The sequence below is a fragment of the Ochotona curzoniae genome, unplaced genomic scaffold (assembly GCF_017591425.1).
Source record: "Ochotona curzoniae isolate NIBS_2020 unplaced genomic scaffold, NIBS_Ocur_1.0 contig_2599, whole genome shotgun sequence".
In the NCBI taxonomy this organism is placed as follows: Eukaryota; Metazoa; Chordata; class Mammalia; order Lagomorpha; family Ochotonidae; genus Ochotona; species Ochotona curzoniae.
The window spans coordinates 6,618,454-6,638,696 of record NW_024465520.1 but is presented as its reverse complement, the minus strand read 5'-3'; the positions used below and the strand labels follow the sequence as shown (position 1 = coordinate 6,638,696).

At 40.9% G+C, this 20,243-nt stretch overlaps 1 protein-coding gene across 3 annotated transcripts in view; it reads right to left on the bottom strand.

Moving 5' to 3' along the window:
- The window catches only part of RNF13 (ring finger protein 13), a 76,089-nt gene that overhangs the window by 10,873 nt on the left and 44,973 nt on the right, over positions 1-20,243 (bottom strand). For 2 of the 3 annotated variants that reach the window (XM_040974775.1, XM_040974774.1), the window contains exons 5-7: positions 9,854-9,941; positions 5,125-5,215; positions 1,224-1,329 (exon numbers count right to left, since the gene is read on the bottom strand). In XM_040974775.1, the coding sequence (XP_040830709.1) occupies positions 1,224-1,329; positions 5,125-5,215; positions 9,854-9,941 (285 nt within the window). Of the gene's footprint in view, positions 1-1,223; positions 1,330-5,124; positions 5,216-9,843; positions 9,942-20,243 lie in introns of all 3 variants that reach the window. The other variant, XM_040974776.1, reaches the window with a different exon arrangement.

Genomic DNA, 20,243 nt, shown 5'->3' with positions numbered 1-20,243 from the left:
GTAACTCCTAAGAGAAGGCCAACCAAGAAAGACAAAACTACAATTTAAATAAATAAATAAATAAAAAATAAATAAATTTAAATAAATAGGAATTACTCCAACTATATGACTATAATAAATGTAATGAGTCAATTCAAATAAAATTTTAAGGACTTATTTATTTGAAAGGCAAAATAACAAAATGAAAGGGAGGGCAGGAGAGAGATCTGTGCTGGTTACTGCCCCAAGGCCCAGGCCCGGGCTCCCTCGGGGGCGGCGACAGCCAATGCACTCACGTCACCAGCTGCTGCTTTTCCAGCTGTGTTATCTGCAGGAAGCCAGGTCAGAAGTGACGCTTCGGGGACTCACACAGCACTCACATTTGGGATGAGAATACTCCATACAGTGGTTTAAACCACTGTGCCACAGTGCCCACTTCTAAATTCACTTTTATAAGGAAAAAATGCAACTGTATGCTATTTGGAAGGTTAAACTGAATGACACAAATAAAAAAAGTGGAGGACTAAAGTTATGCCACGAAAATCCGAAGCAAAAGAAAAGTTGGTGCATCAGTTAAAATATATTTAAGGCAAAATTTATCATTAGGGAGACACTTTACCTAGGAAAAAAACTATGGGAAAACCCCAAAAATCCCAGGATCAGCAACTTGAAACGCTGGTATTTCCTATCAGAGTGCCACTTTGAATCCCAGTTCCTGGTTTCTTATCCCACTTCCTACTAATATGCCTGGGAAGGCAGCAGAAGATGGCCCAGGTATTCCTTGGTATTCCCAGGTATTCAGGATGGAATTTCAGGCTTATAGTTCCTGGCTCTGGCCCGGCCCAGATCTGATTATTGCAGCCACTTGGAGAGTGAACCAGCAGGTGGAAGATACATCTGTTTGTCTGCTTCAAATGAATATATACACCTTTTAAAAAATTAAAAATTAAATACATTATTAAACATTAAGACACCGATTGGGATGCTTGCCCTTACCCAAGTGCCTGGGTTCAAGCCCAGCTCTGCTCCTGGTTCTGGGACCTGTCCAACGAGCACCCAGGCAGGCAGCCGGTGAGGTCTCCAGTGGCTGCATGTCTGGCCTCCAAGGGAGAGAACTGGACTGCTTCCGGCTCCACCCACCCCAAACAGGATGAACTCGTATAGAAGGCTTTCTTCATTTAATGAAATATTTTAGATCCATCCATGCTATCTTTAAAAAGAATTCTGTAAGCTTGGTTACCCACCATGAAAATCACGATGAGGATGAGGCAGATGCCTACGATGATGAGGAAGGGGATCAGGTAGTACTCCAGAGGAAGACTGAATTCTGGAACCAAGACAATGTGGCCTCTAGAAGAAAGCCAGAAACAACAGTTAAGAGCTGGCAATTAAACTGCTTTAAAAGCATGTACACATTAAACTACCACACATAGCTCTTTTTCCAACACATGATGTTTGATAATTTCAATCTATTTCACATAGTTTTCAAAACAACCTGCTGTAAAATTAAAAGAATCTCTTAAGAGTGCTTAAAGGAAAACAGCCAAATAACATTTACTGAGTCTCTCCGAAAGAGACATCGTTTGCTGGATTTAGTGTTCTGGGCAAAGGTCACATTTTTTATCCAACACAGGATTACAAGTCGTCGTGGTACCTTGGGCAGCACCTTGGCAGCAAGTCAACAACAACTTCCACCTCAACCAAATTAAGTCCTCCCGTGGCAAAATTCTACAACCCTTTCCGATCAAAATACACTCATTTCTCCCAACTGTTTTACACGATGCTGTTTCACCAGATAAAAAGAACAAAGCCCCTGGAACATTCATTCAACTCTGGAAAGTGAAATGAAAAACCGGTTAGTTAAGAAATTTCCAAGCTGTGGCTTCCTCTCTGTTCTCCACCGTTTGAAATGTGCATTGTGTGCGGGTGAGGAGCCGCAAGCCGCACCTCTGTTATCAGCCATTATGGTTACTGACCACGTCATCAGTGTGTGGCTTCATCACACAAACGGATAGAGACCCCGAGATGAAACCGTGTGAGAAGGAAGTACACACTTTGTGTTGCATGAGCAAATTTTACCTGACATAAAACTCTGTACTAAACATTTCCTGATTTAGGAAAGGATCTCTATAATGTTCATTAATATGATTTATCCATCCATAGGTCTACTGTGCCACTGCAGGATGGTGCCGGCAGTGCCACTTTGTGACCCACCGTGGAGTGCCACAATACGAAGTTAAAACAGCAATTTGCAATATAAATGGGGCTAAGAAACCAGGTTGACTCTTAGTATTCCTAGAATACCACAGACTTTAAGAAAAATAGCATGAAAGCACATTTTTTTTTTACTTTGAAACTGTTCTGCACTCTTCCTTCCGTTATTTATTATGCTAGTATTTAAGAAGCTCAAGCAAACTGAACCAAAAACAAAAAGAAAATACCAGAAATTCCCCCTCAAAATTTAAACACTTTCAAAAACCTATCACAATTGCTAAAATATAAGTTGCTTTTTATTTCAATCGCTTCCCAGGAGTCTCGGGGATGACAAGGAATTTCACATACATTTCTGTACACTGACTGACATGTGGTGGGGGGGGGGGGGCTTCAAAACATCTGTGGAAATTGTACATTATGGAAAAAAACTATAGATTTCAAAAGTTTTGCACAATATATATATTTGTATTCATATATTCATTTTTCACAAACTTTTTCAGGTGTCCTTGCATTATCAGAAAAATCACAGCAGCAGCAGGCTTGGGCTGATCAATTCAATGCCACCACCTTCAGACTGAGGCCAGCTCCTTGGCGCAAAGCTTCTGCAAGTGCTGAAGCCAATGGCACCACTTGTACCTGTCGTGGCTTTTCCATGAGTTGCTAATCCTCTACCACATCTCAAACCCCCATCCCACCAACCTGCTGTGCAGCAACATTGTGAGAGTTAAAGCAAGACTACAATATGTCCTGACTTTAACCCACTGCAGTTTGATATCTCGGTAGCAAAAAGGCCTAGAACCTCTTACATTCTGGTCTTTTTCTCCCTTCTCTTCATATGTTTAGGACTTTCTACGGCACACTTTGCCTGGCTGAGATGAATAGTGTACTATGAAACAAGCTCCAGCGTTCCTCATAAATGAACAGAGCTACTAGGTGGGAATAAATAAACCAAAAGAACAAATCAGGGACTCCAGGCAAACTAGAAATTAAGAGTCTTTACTAGAAACTAGAAATGTAATCAGTTTCACATTTTTCTAGAAGCTCTGTGTAGGATCAGCCTTGGTTCTACATTTAATTTTCTAAATATCCCATTACTAATCACTTGCTCTATCTCAAATCATTTTAGTCAAAACACATTGTTATAATTTTAAATGCTCTAAAATTGGCAAAAAGTTGTAAGCATTTTCAGTGAAAAGCTCAATTCAAGCTCAAAACACATTCAAGATACCAGTTTTTCTTAAATCAATATTGCTAGTGGTGGACATGGTGGCATGGATGACACAGGGTGAAAACTACAACAGAACATCACTCATTTGGCTTCATTTCAATTTCCTTGATCTGCCCAGGTTTCCCACAGCTGAGCCTGCAGAATCATCTCTGTCCCAGAGCTGGGTTTATGTGCTTTTGAGAAGTAGGTAGGTTGAACATCTTGCCAATCTTCATGTCCACCTCTAAATACTGTGCAGCCCAGCTAAGACTTCATTCCAGAGTCCTAAGCAACCTGAGTACAGGGCCTACATTTCAAACCAATAACCCATCAAATCCCTCACTTCCTTGGTTGACACAGAAGTTCTATCTCACTGTTCTTTCCAACATCCAACTCTCAACCATGAATCCTAAGTGGCTTTCCATCCCTGCCATCTGTGCTACAGATCATGTCAAAAAGCACTGCAAAGTTGCTCTACAGGACAGAGGCATGGTGGTTATTTTCTTAATACTTTTTTTTTTTTTGAAAATCTAGAATCTTACTTTAAAAAGGACATGAGAAGCTTTCTCAGTAAAGTAAGGAACAAGACAACAACATTTATTATCTTCAACACTATGTAGCATGATATCAGAAATATTACAAATGCAGTTGGTTAAAAGGAAGCAATGTGAAATTTAAAAAGAAAATGATGATTATGTTTGTGCCTTGTAGCACAGAAAAATAAGATGCATACTTAAAAACAATTAAGTGAAAACTCTATGGTCCTCAATTTAAAAATAGAAGCAAAACAATATACACTAATGATTTGTTGTATCTTTAAAAAAACCCCATGCATTTCCTAGCTTTGTCCGATAAAAGACAGGAAAGAGGGACATTTAAATGTGGAGTACATTGGGGACCCCGAGATGACATCAGGTGGCCATCCCCACTCCCGGGTATTGACTGGGTTGACATGGAGGGGGTGGCTTCTCCCCGTCTCTCCCTCTTTCCCTAGATGGAGGAGGAAGAAGGAGAGCACTGAAAACAATGGTCTCACCCCAAGCAGCGGTCCACATGGGCACGCACCCTTCTCAACCACGTAAACACCAAAAGATGGTAAAAAGAGCGGAGTAGGCAGTAGACAATTATTAACATTTTTGTTATAGTTCTCAGTCAAAACAAAGTGCATTTTTGGAAGAAACACTGAAGGGTTCACTAAACTGTTTTCTATAGTATTAAACGAGAAATTTTTGTCTTAGGTTAATTTCAGTTCCTTCTATATTACAGTTTTTTTTTTAAAGAAGTTTCATATAGAAGTTTTTATTCCAAATCAAACTTTTAAATCTTAAAAACTGATTTCTTGTCTTTGCAGAGTTAGTCAGTCACTGCTACTACTTCTGGAGTCTGCTTACAAAATAACAAATTTCCTTTTAATAAAATAGAAACATTTCTTCAAAGAGAATGTCATCTAAATGTGAACTGTATAAGAATATATAAAGGTTTGACTAAAAAATGGCAGATTCTGTTATCGTTTTAGCAAATGGCTACCTTTCCCTCAACATGCTTTCAATACACTATATAACCACACACAGGATAGCACAGTTAAATCTTTAAATCAAAGACATAGAAAGACAGAATTAAGCAAAATAGTTCACTCAGAGACACAATCTTGATTATATCTAATATCACAGAATTCTCCCCTCATATAAAAAATTTAAGTTACATGACTCTTTTATATTACTTACCCTTTTTCATATGTAAATTCATCTTTTAGGGAATTGGCTGACGATTCACCAATAAAGACAGATGGAATGTCAATTTTCTTTAATACATCAACTATATAAAAGAATAATAAAATTAATATTAAAAGCCCATATTTACAATGCAGTTTTACCTCTTTCATAAGAGCAGCAACTGCAAACAATTACAATCATCTTAGACTTTCCATTGCTGATTTTCTAGATCACAGATTTGTACTCATCATCGAAGTGATTCAGAAACACTGTAACATCTACAATCACAAAGACTTGCATATACATACTGCCTCATCTATTCTCTCAATAGTCCTACAGCAGCAACACAATTGTACTTTTAATATTTCTATTTCCTTTTTCCCTCTTCAGATATGCCTTTTAAGAAATATTTGACAGGTAGACAGAAAGACATCTGTTGATTCATTCCTCAAATGCCCACACGGCTAAGACAGGAACAAATGGAAGCCAAGCACCAGGAACTCAATGGAATTACTTGGGGCGTTACTGCTGCATGCCGGGGTCTGCACTAGTAGGATGCTGACATCAGCAGCCAGAGCACAGTGCTGAACCCAGGGAGTACAATAAGAGAGCAAGGTCATTCAATCACGAGGCTAATTATCTGCCCCACAGACAAAACAAAGAGAAGGAGAGAGGGGAGGAGAGAAGGGGAGAAGGGGAGAAGAGGAGGGGAGAGGAGGGAAGGGAAGGGAAAGGAAGAGAAAGGAAGGGAAAGGGAGGGGAGGGAATAAAGCTTCCACATACCCATTTCCAAGAGAGGTTTAATCCAGGTAGTGATCACTTTATAACAGCTTTAGAAATAACACCACTTACATCTAGCTTTCCAGAGCTAAAGGCTGGGAGGAGTTAATAAAGATATAAGGAGAGGAAAGCTGAGTAAATGTCTACTTCCTCCTATTCCTGGAGGCTATGATAAAGCTTTGTGTTTTGAGTGGTGCTTTCTCAAAAAGTTTGACTTACACTCATATTCAAATCCAAACTGAAATGTCATCAAAAAATAATCTGGAGAAAATTAGGCATTACTCAGACATAAAAACAATTCTCTTAATGTTAACAATAAGAAAAAGCAGTTCTATTATTAGCTGTGAACTAAATAACAGATTTGGCTTTAGTTAAATTCCCCTTTTTATACTACAATCTTCAAAATAACTTTGTTCTACATTCTAAATAGCAACGCAATATACATTATGCATTTAAAAGGGGTGGCAGGGCTGGGCACGGTAGCCTAGCGGTTAAAGTCCTCGCCTTGAATGCACTGGAATCCCATATAGGTGCTGGTTCTAATCCTGGCACCCCGTTTCCCATCCAGCTCCCTGTTTGCGGCCTGGGAAAGCAGTCGAGGACAGCCCAATGCCTTGGGACCCTGCACCCGCGTGGGAGACCTGGAAGAGGCTCCTGGCTTTGGATTGGCTCTGCTCTGACTGTTGTGGCCACTTGGGGAGTGAATCATTGGATGGAAGATCTTCCTCTCTGTCTCTCTTCCTCCTCTCTGTGTACCTGACTTCAATAAAAAAAATTTTTTTTTTTAATTTAAGAAGGGGGTTGCAAGAAAATAAAAATAGCCATTTCTATCCAAAAACAAATGTTGTATTAGAAGTAGAAAGAATTGTTCTTGTTTTCCATTCTTGGAAAATACTACTACTATGATTATATTGATAAAACAAGAAAATGAAGATTTCTTTTGCATGTATTCCTGGTTAACGGAAGGCGCCAGGCTGGTGTGTGTATCAGCCTGCCTGAGTAAACCCACACTGCATGTCCTGGTTCGGCTGCAGGTGTTCTTCCTGGAGCTAAAGAATGTTATCAGCTCGCTAAGGAAACCACTCTGTACCTGGCTCAGACTCGGGCACTTCCCACACGTGAAGTGTTAGAAGCAGGGGGCTTTTAAGCTTCCTTTGCCTTTCACCTGTTGGATGTGCTATTCAGGAAAACACCCACATTGGAACTAAGACTTGGAAAGACAGATGCAGGCCCTTTCTGACAAATTCATGGTTTGCTTTCCTCTCGTGAGCAGCAGAAAAGATGAAAATGGATAAGACCTTTACAACAATTTCATTTGGATATATGACATGTTTATAACATACTTCCACACACAAGGATGGAGCAAAATAATATAAAATGTAATCCAAGCAATAAGCCAAAATCCAAAATTCTGATCTATTTTTGAAACGTAACAACTCATACCATTTCCATGGCAATGGCAGAATTGGACAATTATGTGCTACTCTGTATAGTGGACACATTCTCCTTGCGAACATGATTATGATTATCACAAAAAGATGTTGAGGTATTACAAAGATTAATTAGGTGCCTAAAAGGAACTGACACCCCTGCCTTGCAAATTTTTTTTTTTAACTGAAAGTCTTTCTAAATAGTTTATAAAGAATGAGCAATTGGGCCCGGCGCGGTGGCGCAAGTGGTTAAAGGTCCTCGCCTTGCACGCCCGGGATCCCATATGGGCGCCGGTTCTAATCCCGGCAGCCCCGCTTCCCTTCCAGCTCCCTGCCTGTGGCCTGGGAAAGCAGCAGAGGATTGCCCAAAGCTTTGGGACCCTGCACCCGCGTGGGAGACCCGGAAGAGGCTCCTGGCTTCGGATCGGCATAGCATCGGCCCGTTGCGCTCACTTGGGGAGCGAACCATCGGATGGAAGATCTTCCTCTCTGTCTCTCCTCTCTGTATATCCGCCTTTCCAATAAAAAAAAATAATAAAAATAAATCTTTAAAAAAAAAAAAGAATGAGCAATTTGTTCAACTTGAAGCGTATCTAACCCTTGCTAAATCACGGGCCCATGCCTTTAGCAACACAGAGTAAATAGCTTGCTTAGTAATTCTACTGATCTAAGCGAAGCTTGAATTAGTACTCGTGGTCATTTCCAGAATATCCGCGCTTTCTGTTCTACCAGTAATATCTACAGATCTACCATGTTATCAGTTGGGACAAATTTTTTTCTTTGTGAACTGGAGGCAGTTAAATTAGAAGAGAAAGGTGTCCACCCTGCAGTACCAGCAGTCCTAGCTTAAGTGATGCATGGACTCCCTTCACCAAGCAGTCCGGGAGTTCCCACTCAGTGCTTGTCAAACAGTTCCTGAAACTCTAGAACTTCTTAAGGGCACTTCAAGGGTCTGTAATCAAGAAAATTGAATCATCTAGAAAACTGAAAAAGTAATTTAAAATATGTGAAACTATGGGACTAATTTCTACTTTTATGTATTATAATCTTACCCCATTCAGAGTTAGAAGGACAAACCAACCCCTTGTGGATCAAGGAATGCAAGACATTTGCTACTGAGGATGTAGCTGCTCCAAGCCCTAACCACTGTGCCGTGGACTGTATCAGTCCACAGCGTTCTGTCCACTCTGCGTTCCAAGCTGTGCCTTGCATACATGAATCAAGAGATTCTACGGTTATACACTAGGAGTAAAAAAAATAAATAAAGGTTTTCACAAAACACATACTGCTCCGGATTTATAGAATTTCACTCAAGTGAAACACAACTTAAAAGTCACTGTCTGCTTAAAGGCACTTATTTCACTAAAATTGCCTCCCTTCCCTAAAAGCTAATAAACAGTAGAGAATAAGAAACAAGAAGTTTCTAGTACACTGGGAGGTGAAGGTACATTGCAGCCCACATTGTCACTGCCGAATACAAGGAGGACTCCCAATGAAACAATTATATAAACCTTGACACTTTGCTTATATCCACAATGCCAAGAAACACTTAAATAGCAGACAGTTAAACACGTAACTGTTCCTGAAGGACTGCAGCGCTGTGACAGCACAGGGAAACGGTGTGAGGGACACCTGGAAGGAAGAAGAAAGGAAGGAAGGAAGAAAGGGGAGGGGGCGAATCCTTGTATCTACAAAACTGTAACATGGAAAATAATAACAATAAGAAGCTAAATGTCATTTAAGTGAACAACTATAGAAATGCTAAATGCAATATCAAGGGACTAATACTTAAACCGGCAGAAGAAAACACCAGAATATAGCAGCCTTAGAATGCCACCCCCATGGAGAGGTTCCCTGTGGACCTATATTCTAAAACTTAATGTTGTAAGTCTCCATTAAATCACAGAAATTAGTTGTTAGAAATCTTAACTCAGGGCCCAAGTGGCCTAGTGGCTAAAGTCCTCGCCTTGGAACGCGCCAGAAACCCACATGGGCACCGGTTCTAATCCTAACAGCTCCACTTCCCATCCAGCTCCCTGCCTGTGGCCTGGGAGAGCAGTTGAGGACGGCCCAAAGCCTTGGGACCCTGCAGCCACGTGGGAGACCCGGAAGAGGTTCCTGGATCCTGGCTCCAGATCGGCATAGCATTGGCCGTTGCACTCACTTGGGGAATGAATCATCAGACAGAAGATCTTCCTCTCTGTCTCTCCTCTCTCTATATCTGACTTTGTAATAAAATTAAATAAATCTTCTAACAAAAAGAAATATTTAACTCAGAGATTTAATTAAAACTTTGACTCTGGTTTTAATCAAAACATAAATTTCAAAACACAAAGATTTAAAAAAAAACTGTAAAAAGAATAATTCCATCGACTAAAAATAGAATTATCCCAAAAGGGTTAAGAATTGAGAATCATCTATAGAAAAGAAATTTCCCTTTTTAAGCAGAAAACCAGAGGAGGAAAACCTACTAATTTTTAGTTTCAAATGCTCTTCAAACAGGAGAGAAGAAAAGTGATACCTGTACTTACTGTCGTTGGATCCCATGCTAATGAGGTCGTCAGAGTCAACATTGTGAACTATGGCTGCTTTGTACCCTGCTCGCTGGGCATTTAAAACCTGCAAGTGACCAACAATCATGTTAGGATAGGGACAGTGTCTTGTCATTATGTGCTTAAAGTTCAATAAACATCATTAAGCCTACACTACATCTATCAACAATATATATTATATATCCAGGAATGCTTCATACACACACACACACACACACACACACACACACACACACACGCACGCACATGCACACAGGATTAAGCCTCAAGTGGTCAAGAATGTATAGTTTCCTGATTTTATTCACGGCAGTAACTGATACTAGAAACACAGGATAGGAATACCAGCTGAAACCCTGACAGGATCGAGTGTAAGAAGCCTGATTTTGGACTCTTGTGGTGACGCAGGAGACGAACCCAGTGCCTGCACCAGTTCAGTCTCCGTAAATCCAGCTCCCTGCTAAATAGCCTGGAAAACACAGTGGCTCCAGTGCTTGAGCCGCTGCTACCCACGTGAGAAATCTGGAGGAAGCTCCCGACTCCTGGCTTGAGCCCGGCCTACGCCTGGCTGTTTACGGCCATCTAGAGAGTGAACCAGAGGATGCAAGATACGTGTGATTGAGTGTGTGTGTATCTGTGTGTGTATCCCTCTCTCTGTAATTCTGACTTTCAAATAAACAAGGCTTTTTTTTTTAAAATAAACTGATACATTGATCATTTGGTAGCATGTTATTTAACTTCGTGTTGTTGTAAATTTTCTATTTTTCTCTCTGTTGTTGATTTTGTGTAATAGAGACTATCACACAGAGATGTGAAGATACAATGCAGTGTGCACCTCTACTTCCAAACCAAAGATGCACTCCCAATGAATCTGCTTCATGTATCTTGACAACAGGATGCTGCACTCTGCCACTGTCCATACCTACAATGTCAGGTTACACTGAAATGGCAGAATGAGGGGCTTATGGCTGATTGTAAAGGCTATACTGCTGTGATGATATGGAGGAAATGGGGGGTAGGTACTTGGGGAGGGGGAGAGGAAGCTCTCACAGCCTATGGAACTGTATCACGAACAATAAAATATTTTTTAAAGTAAAAAAAATAAATTCTCAAATTAAAAAATAAAAATAAAAAAACCAAACAATCCTATCGAGCACGGAAGGGCTAGAGGCCTATTGTGATCAGGACACATCACAACTCGGGCACGCAAACCCCATCTCTGCTACGTATCAGTGGAATACATCTAAGCAAATTACTTCTTTCTTTCAGAAAAAAAATCTCCACTCTCTTAAATTTCACAATATTTTTCTCATACGTAAAATAATACTTTTAAGATAACGAATGCCATGCCGAATAGAAATTAGTCAAGTAAAAACATTTATTAGCTTTTAATATTTTTACATTCTTTTTAGAAGTTTCAACAACAGTGCGAAGTTGCTTACTGTGGTTCTACTTAGCTATTTCGTCTTCCTAAAGTTCACTTCCAAAACAGAAACATTTGCACCAAAAGAAACCAGCTTGCTCCTCAGTTGCTGAGGATGGTGCAGTAGATGGCATGCCCAGCAGCCATGGGGATGACAGTGCATTGGGGCGTGCAGAGGACATCTACCCCACAGCACAGGATGGAAGGCAGAACAAATTGGACAGTTTTCCTGGCTGTGTTGACAAGTATCTGGGCGAATGGAGAATCTAAGGTGGACTATGTCAGCCAATGGACCTTGAAAGGGTTTCCTCAGCTCTGGAACAATGAAATCAATAGCATCCCAGAATTATCAAAACCACCTGAACAGTAAGTACCCTTGGAGCATGTTCCACATTAGGGCCCTGGGATGACATTGGGTGGCTGTCCCCCATTCCCTGGTACTGATGTGGCTGGAATGCTGCGTATGGCTTTTCTCCTCTCTTCCTCTAGATATAGGAAGAAAAAAAAAATGGAAATGATGAGGCCCCAGCACCTTAGCCTAGCAGCTAAAGTCCTCACCTTGCACGCACCAGGATCTCATCTGGGTGCCAGTTCTAATCCTGGCTGCCCCACTTCCCATCCAGCTCCCTGCCTGTGGCCTGGGAAAGCAGTCGAGGACGGCCCAAAGTTGGGACCCTGCACCCATGTGGGAGACCCGGAAGAAGTTCCTGGCTCCTGGCTTTGGATTGGCTCAGCTGCAGCTATTGCTGCTGCTTGGGGAGTGAATCATTGGACAGAAGATCCTCCTCTCTGTATATCTGACTTTGCAATAAAATAAATTAATCTTTTTATAAAAATTAGGAATGATCTCATCTACTTTCCCGTGTTCCCTGATCTTTCTCATCCTAACCAGTGATCCACACGGGCAGGCATCCTTCTCAACAATGCTAACCATCATCAAAAATAAAATGTTTTAATGGCCTGATTTTATTACATGAAAGACGTGAAAACTACCCAAATGTATTACTATGCCTTCTATTAAAAATGATATTCTGTTACAAATAAACACAGACCTAAATAACCTTATATTTATACACCACTCATAAAAATATTTCCATATTACATGAAACAAAGAATGGTAGGCAAGCATTTGTGTGAATGTGTGCTCATATTATATATATAAAATCTTCAATATATGGAATGCAGTTAAATATTTTTGAATACATATTTGAAGCATGTAGGTATACATTTAAACTATAAAACTATGAGCTATGATAGTTATAGCAACTTGAGATACTTATGAATATATATAAAGTTCTTGACACTAAATATGGTAGGACAATCCTGAAATACATTGCCTTATGATCACGGATCATAATGTGTCTCTCAAAGAGATTAGTTAACACTTTTAAGAAACAGTAGAATTAAATTTTCAAAAAGTTTAGGTCTAACACGAGCATTAGTTCTATTTTGATCATCCATCCTGGATGACTCAAAGCTCTGCTGTGATCCAATAGAAACAAAACCCGAGTCAAGTTCAAGAGTCAGGAAAAGCCAGAACTAGCAAATTCACACGATGGAAGAGATTCTTCAGCCATTCTGAAGGCGGCTAACGGACGAGCACTGCAGCCAACGGCGGCTGCTACGGCGCCCTGGGTTAACTCAACCACCTCACTGATCCAAGCTGCATCTCGGAAAGGAACGATGGTGTGGAAACTCCGAATCCTTTTATTTATTATCCCTGAACGCCAAACATGTAAAAGATAGCAGTGCCTTTGTGATTTCATATTTTGTTTATCTTTATCGCGCCATGGCAGCTCAGCAAATATAACTTGAAGTAGTTAAATGTAAAACACATGTGTTAAATTAACAGTTCACATTGTAGCATTTAAACACAAGGGAAGAAATGACTAATTCTCCACCTCCAAGTGGAGACATCTCACTTCCAATATGGGCACCAGTTCATGTCCTGGCTGCTCCACTTCCAATGCAGCTCCCAGCTTCTGGCCAAACTGTCACATTCCCAGGTCCAAAATCAAGATGTGGGCAAACACACTGCTCTCAGCCTACGGTAGGAGCAGCTGAAGATTCTATTGCAAAGCTCAGTGTGCCTGGGACAGCAGTGGAAGATGGCTTAGGAGCGTGGAGACTGAGAAGACATTTTGGCTTTGGGCTGGCCCAGTTCCTACTGCAAAAGCCACTTCTGCTCTGTAATTTTTTTGAAAAGATTTATTTATTTATTTTTAGTCAAAAGGCAGATTCACGGAGAAGAACAGAGAGGAAGCTCTTCCGTCCAATGATTCGCTCCCCAAGTGGCCGTAATAGCCATAGCTGCACCAAACCAAAGCCAGGAGCCAGGAGCTTCTTCCAGGTCTCCCATGTGGGTGCAGGGTCCTAAGGCATTGGGCTGACCTCAACTGCTTTCCCAGGCCACAGGCAGGGAGCTGAATGGGAAATGGGGCCGGTGAGATTAGATCCCAGCACAGGCAAGGTGAGGACTTAGCTGTTAGGCTACCGCACCGGGCCCAAATTACATTTTTTTCAAGTTCAGCTCTTTGCTGATGCACATAGCAGAGGAATGCCTACGTTATTAGCACTCTGCCCCTCTGATGGAGTTCTAGCATCCTGGTTTCAGCCTGGCCCAATCCTACGCACTGTGGTGATTTGGGAAGTAAGCCAGTGGATGAAAGATCTCCCTCCTCCTCTTTCAGTAATTCTTTTAAAAAGTTAGTTTAACTAACCCACATAATCATTGAAATTACATATTTTCCGTGCATAAGGAGGTGTGAAAGACAGAACAGTTTGAGACAGAGAAGGGGGATCTGAAAACCAGAGAGTAAAAGCTGCTCTTCATTTCAGTATTCGTGGAGCTTATACAAGAGCATGGCAGGGTGTACACTGAGCACAACGCAGAGCGCAGAGGTTAAGCAAAAACAGACGATCCTGGCGGGGATTTAACACGCAGACACCCAGCAGGTCGGGTGCCTTCCTGCCTCGGTGTCCCTGCCTGAGTGTCCCCTGCATGCCCGTCTGGTCTTCATTTCCATCATCTCCATGAGGCTTTCTGTGGTCCATGCCCTGTTGCACATGCTGTCTGCAAGTACCTGTAAGAACTGCTCCCTGATTGCAGTATGCAGGGTTCATCTGTTTATATCCTCCCAGATCTCTAACAATGCCTTTCACCATACTTACACCTATGTATGTAGCGGCCTACTTCCAAACGCATGCTCTGATGGCCTTAAATCTCCTGCAGTTATTTACATATCAAGGTTTTTGCTTAGAGGAGACAAAGTAATCACCAGTTTGCAAACGACTTTATATCTCACATACTATTAGGTCTCGTCAGTACAAATGGATTTATACCAGCTGGCTATGGGATTATTTCCTAGTAATTAATTTCTTAAAACATTACCATGCAGCTGGGGAGAAGTATTTCTTTCATGCACTCAAAATCCAACTGTTTCCATAAACACCATAACAAATGACAGCAATATCAAAAATTGTTCTCCACTAAATTTACAATGATTAAAATGGAAAGCTTAGAGAAACATTAAAATAGGAAGGAATTCTGTTATTCTAAATGTGAACTCCAAAGAACAGAAGCATGTTTTCACACTTTAACAAATACGAAGGCTTCCCAAGGGTTTTGTTGCTGTTTTTAGTGTTTTTTAAAGTAAATAAGGGAAATTAAATCAAGGAACACATTAACACATGCACCAACAGGCTTATGAATACAAGCAAGGAAAATTCATCCATGTTTATGAACTACAAAACTCGTGTCAGTCAAATAAAATTACATTTTGAATGAAGCAGCAGCTGGTATTTTTAAGAACACAAGGCAGAAATAAAACTTAAACCATTTAGTAATCATGTGCAAGGTTTTGTATTCAGAAAATGCAACCTCAAACACATGGTGTCACATGGAAGTAAAGAACTCAAAGATTCATGCATAAAGAGACTGCATGGTGAACAAACCGAAATCCAAAACAGCTATCGAAGCTGAAACTTTCATCAAAAAGTCATCTGAACATACTTGCCAATCAACTCTCTTAAAATTGTGCTTAATATTGTACTAAATATTTGACTCCAAATACACTGGATATAATTAAATTACAAAGACTAGTTGGCACCTAACCAAAAGTTCTAAAGAAATACAGAGCTGCTTGTTTACTGCTTATAGACAATAAGCCAGAATAGCAGGCAGATACTATTAGAATTGTCAAAAGGCAGGTTCTGAGGCTGGCACCAACCTAGAGTGGGCTGGACTTCGACCTGCAGTGTTGGTATCCCATAAGGGAACCAGTTCATGTTTTAGCTGTTTCACTTCTCATCCAGCACCCTACTTGTGGCCCCAGCATTCACATGAGACACTCAGGGGAGACTCCTGGTTTTGGATCAGCTCACTCCCAGAATGACCACAGCAGCTAGAGCTGTGTTGGTCTGAAGCCAAGAGCTAGGAGCTTCTTCCAGGACTCCAACGTGAGTACAGGCGACCAAGCACTTGGCCATCTTCTGCTACTTCCACAAGCACACCAGCAGGGAGCTGGGCCAGAAGTGGAACATCTAGGACATTAACCAACACTCATATGGGATTAACATACCCAGGCCCCTGCTTTACTCTGAATCAGTAGTGAGGAGTAACATACTTTGCCACGGTTCTGGCCCCCATAACCAATGTTTGAACTTAGGAAAATTGAGGAATGACTTTGACCAAACCTTAGAGAAGCAGCAGGGATGGGCATTGAGCACAGCAAATTAGAAGGGCAGCAGGGTCTCCTCGGGAGGTAAAACACAGCAAGGACCCGAGAAAAAAGTTCAAGGGATTTTTCAGTACGTTAATTCATTTATTCATTCCATAAACATTTAGAAAAAATTTAGCTATGCTGCTGAAAACAAACCTCTAAGAAAACAGAATCCATTTACATTTTCTATAATCTTCCATTTATTTTTTCACACTGGTGAAGCCAACACAGCCTGGCAAGTTAAGGTGCTGATTGTAACGCCAGCATCCCGTGTGGGAGTGCTGCTTTAGTCCCACGGTTGTGCCGCAGATGCAGCTCCCTGCTAACGCGCTGAGGACAGCAGCACAGCACGGCGTGCGCCCGAGCCTGCCATGGGGGACACTGCGATGGAGTTGCAGGATCCTCACTTGGACCTGGCTCAGCCTGGCTGTTGCAGCCATCTGGGGAGCAAGCCAACAACAGGAAGACCTCTCTGTCTTTTCCGCTCGCTCTGTAACTCTGCCTTTCAAATAAATAAATAAATCATTAAGAAAAAAAAATAACAAAACCCTACTTCACTCACAGATACTGAAAACATTCAAACACTACATTTCTAATAATTTCTATTTTGGAATATTCTCTTAAAATTAATCAAAGGTTATTTTTTCATATTGCTTATAGTTACTAGAAAATTAACCCATTTCTACCCTGAAAAACAGATTTGATAAAACACTGGTACCATTTTAAATGTTTAAGTGTATGCTTCTTGAGGAAAGGAACAGTTAAAAAAAATAGGATATATTTCTTTCTTTGAAAGACCAAGTGACCGAGAGAATGGCTGCCACCAGCCTGTTCACTCCCCGGACGGCTGCAAAAGGCCAGGGCTGGGACAAGTCAGAGTCGGCAGCCCAAGCATGCTGCTGCTTGCCCAGGAGCATGAGCAGGGAGCAGTGTACCTGTGGGACATGGTCTGGCAGGCAGCATTTTAACCTGCTGCACTACAGTGTGGCCCAGAAGAAAGGAACAATTTCATCTGTACAGATCTCAAGCCTGGGAGAGTATCATTCACATATGTAATCGTTCAACATAAACTGCAACTCAGTCTGATCCACCAAGATACAAACCACAAAGGGGCAGTTTCCATACATCTGTTTCTTAGTTCCCCTTTTAAAAAAACACACAAAGTTTTCTTCTAGACATTACAGTAAAAATATGCCTCATAGATTTTTTTTTTTTGTTTTTTCCCAGATTTTCCAAATAAAAGGGCATCAAATACGATCTGATTCTCTTAGTCACTGTGAACAAGCATGAACATGAGCACTGGTTTTCTCTGTAATATGCGCAGTGGCTAGTCCCCCTTTTCCCTTGATTTCCGTTCCAGACTCTCCTATCCTTACATTCTTTCCTCTAGTACATGATCAAAGAATTAAACTTAATTAGAACTCTGTTCTTTAAAAAAAAACACACACAGCAGATGCGAGCCGCTGACCGAGCCCTGCAGGAGCCCTGCAGGAGCGCCCTGCAGGCCGTGGTGGAGCCGCTCAAGCTGGAGGCCTGCACGGAGGGGGCAAGGTCTCCCAGGCCTTAGCCGAGCTACAGTGGGTGCTGCCTGCAGACTGCCTGCAAGGATGCCCACTGGTGGGCGGGCCAGCCGGAAGCAAGCCCTTCGGGGAGCCCAGGCCCCTGCTTTACTCCGAATTAGGGAAGAAGCTCACTGAGGAAGGTCTTCAACAGAAAGCAAAAACATTGCACAGCCTAATGCCTTGTAGACATCTCAGACTTTCCCCGGGGCTCGGTCTTGTCACCAATGGTCTACAGAAATTCATGAATAATAATGGCCCAATGCATTTGGTAACGTGTTTAATATTAAGAAAAACCGAACTCTTACCAACCAACGCAGCAGTGACATGTTTTTCATAAGTGAATGACAGGTGTTTCTAAGTCTGGACTATGTTTTATACACTGGATGTTTATTTACATCACAGAAATAAAAACATTTTTGTTTTAAAAAAATAAGTAGGATTTGTATACCATAACAAAATGCTTATAAATCATAGTCACTAAGTTAGCAAAGTATAAAAATAAGGGATACAATAGGCTTTACGCAGCCAAGTCTGGACTTTCTAGATGACAAAATTGTTACATTTTTAACCACTACACATGGGAGCCGTAACACAGCAAACGTGTCACATGTGGTAGGTTGCCCCATTCTGGGTATGACACACATTATTTTTGTCTTCTTAAATCTACTTTGTAGTTGTACTTTTAAAAAATGCATTACTCCATGCCTTTAAAAATGTTTAAGTTTGGCCTATGTATAGAGCACTGAAAATTGCTAAAAGCCAAATTAATGTGAAAATATCATAACCTAAAGTAATTCTTCATGTTACAAATGTTCTACTTTGGTGATGTGCCTTTGATTTAATGCGGGACACTTCTGGGATACTTGTGCTTGTAATTATGTTTGAAGAGGTTGGCAGTAAAACTTTCTGCTTAATTAGTCATTTTTTATGACAGCAGAAAAAAAAATTAGATGCACAGTAATTCAGAGGAAAGCTTTCAGGAAAAAGTGCAGTTTTTACGTGGAGGCTTTTTGATATAAGTTCATGCAGACACACTCCCCTCTCTTACTTGAGGTGCTGGCCAAGGGAAGCTGGTATTCCGCTAACAGACACATCACCACTGCACATGTTGATTTAGGCTTACAGAGAAGTTGAATTTATTTTGGTAGATAATATTTCGTGTAGGATTGGCAAATGTCTTCTGTGTTGTATGAAAACCCATACTTACTCATTTCAAGATTACTAGCAAACAAACCCAAATGCTTGGAACTTTGAAAAGCTTATGGTATGTCCCAGTGACATCATTTTAAAGTATTTGGGCAAGCAATTTTTAAATACTGGGAAATACACAGACACCAGCATACATTATTGGCAATGCTGATTTTCTCTACCATAAAGAAAAGCACGGCACAGATCTGTACTTTTCAAAATACAGGTTGTTGGATGTGAGGGCGATCTGGCTGCGACATCTGTCACCCCATTGATCACCAGGGTTGATTCGGCGATCTGGCTGGCTGGGCGGGTGTCCCCTTCCTCCCTCACCGCTCCATGTGCGTCCCTCCCGGAGCTGCGCGCTCGGTCGAAGAGGACGACCATCCCCGCTAGAGAAGGACCGGTCTTCGGTCAAGGGTATGTGAGTAGCTGTGCTCCACTTCCAAACAAGCTCTCAAAATACAGGTTGTGATCTATTTCTGAGTAGTAAAACTACTTACTGTGCACAACTTAAATTTATGCCTTAATAAAAATGAATTTTATATATTAAAGCATTATAGGCAGTGTAGTAAGTAAAGCACTATTTCACAAAAGTTTATTGTAAGGCTATCAGAAGTCAATGAAGTTTGAAACCGGGGCCAGTGGTGTAGTGGGTAAAGCCGCGGCCTGTAGCACTGCTATCCCCTGGGGGAACCAGTTTGAGTCCTCGCTGCTCCACCTCAAATCCAGCTCCCTGCTAGTGCATATAAGAAAGCAATGGAGGATGGCCCAAGTCCTTGGGCCCCTGCGGCCCAAGAGAAGTTCCTGGATCCTGGCTCATGGCTTCAGAGCAGCCCAGTTCTAGCCACTTGGGGAATGAATCAGCAGAAGGAATATCTCTCTATTTTTCTTTATCTTTCCCTTTCTAGCTCTACTTTTCAAATAAGTATATAAATAAATAAATCTTTAAAAAAAAAAATCAACTCACAGAGAAAATTCTTAATGTTCTGTAGGAGGTCTGCAACCAGAAAAGAGATTAATACCTTTTCCAATATTGTAACCATTATATTCTGCAACATAGTATTCATCACAAAATCAAAGTCATTAACTCACAGGTCTTGGAATGTTGCTGCTTCCAGTTAGGTTTAACATGGTATCTGGTGCAGAATTAGCACAAAAAAGACCCATTCAGAAAGTAAATTTAAACTAATTTTAATAATTAAATTATCCTCTTTCCCCAGTGACATTAAGAAAACCTGAGTAACTTGAGTAATCGTTGCACACATCTATTTCTCCTGCTTGCTATCAATTTGAAGTAAAAATACTTTAGAAAAAACTTTGCTTTGTAATAAAGTACAGCAGTTTAAACTAGTTAAACACTATCTAAATACTTAATTATTAAGGTTTAAATTTAAATATAAAAAGGCTATTCACAAAAGACAGATATCCCTTAATTGTCTAAGTGAAAGATCCAAGTTTATATTTATTGGTACTGA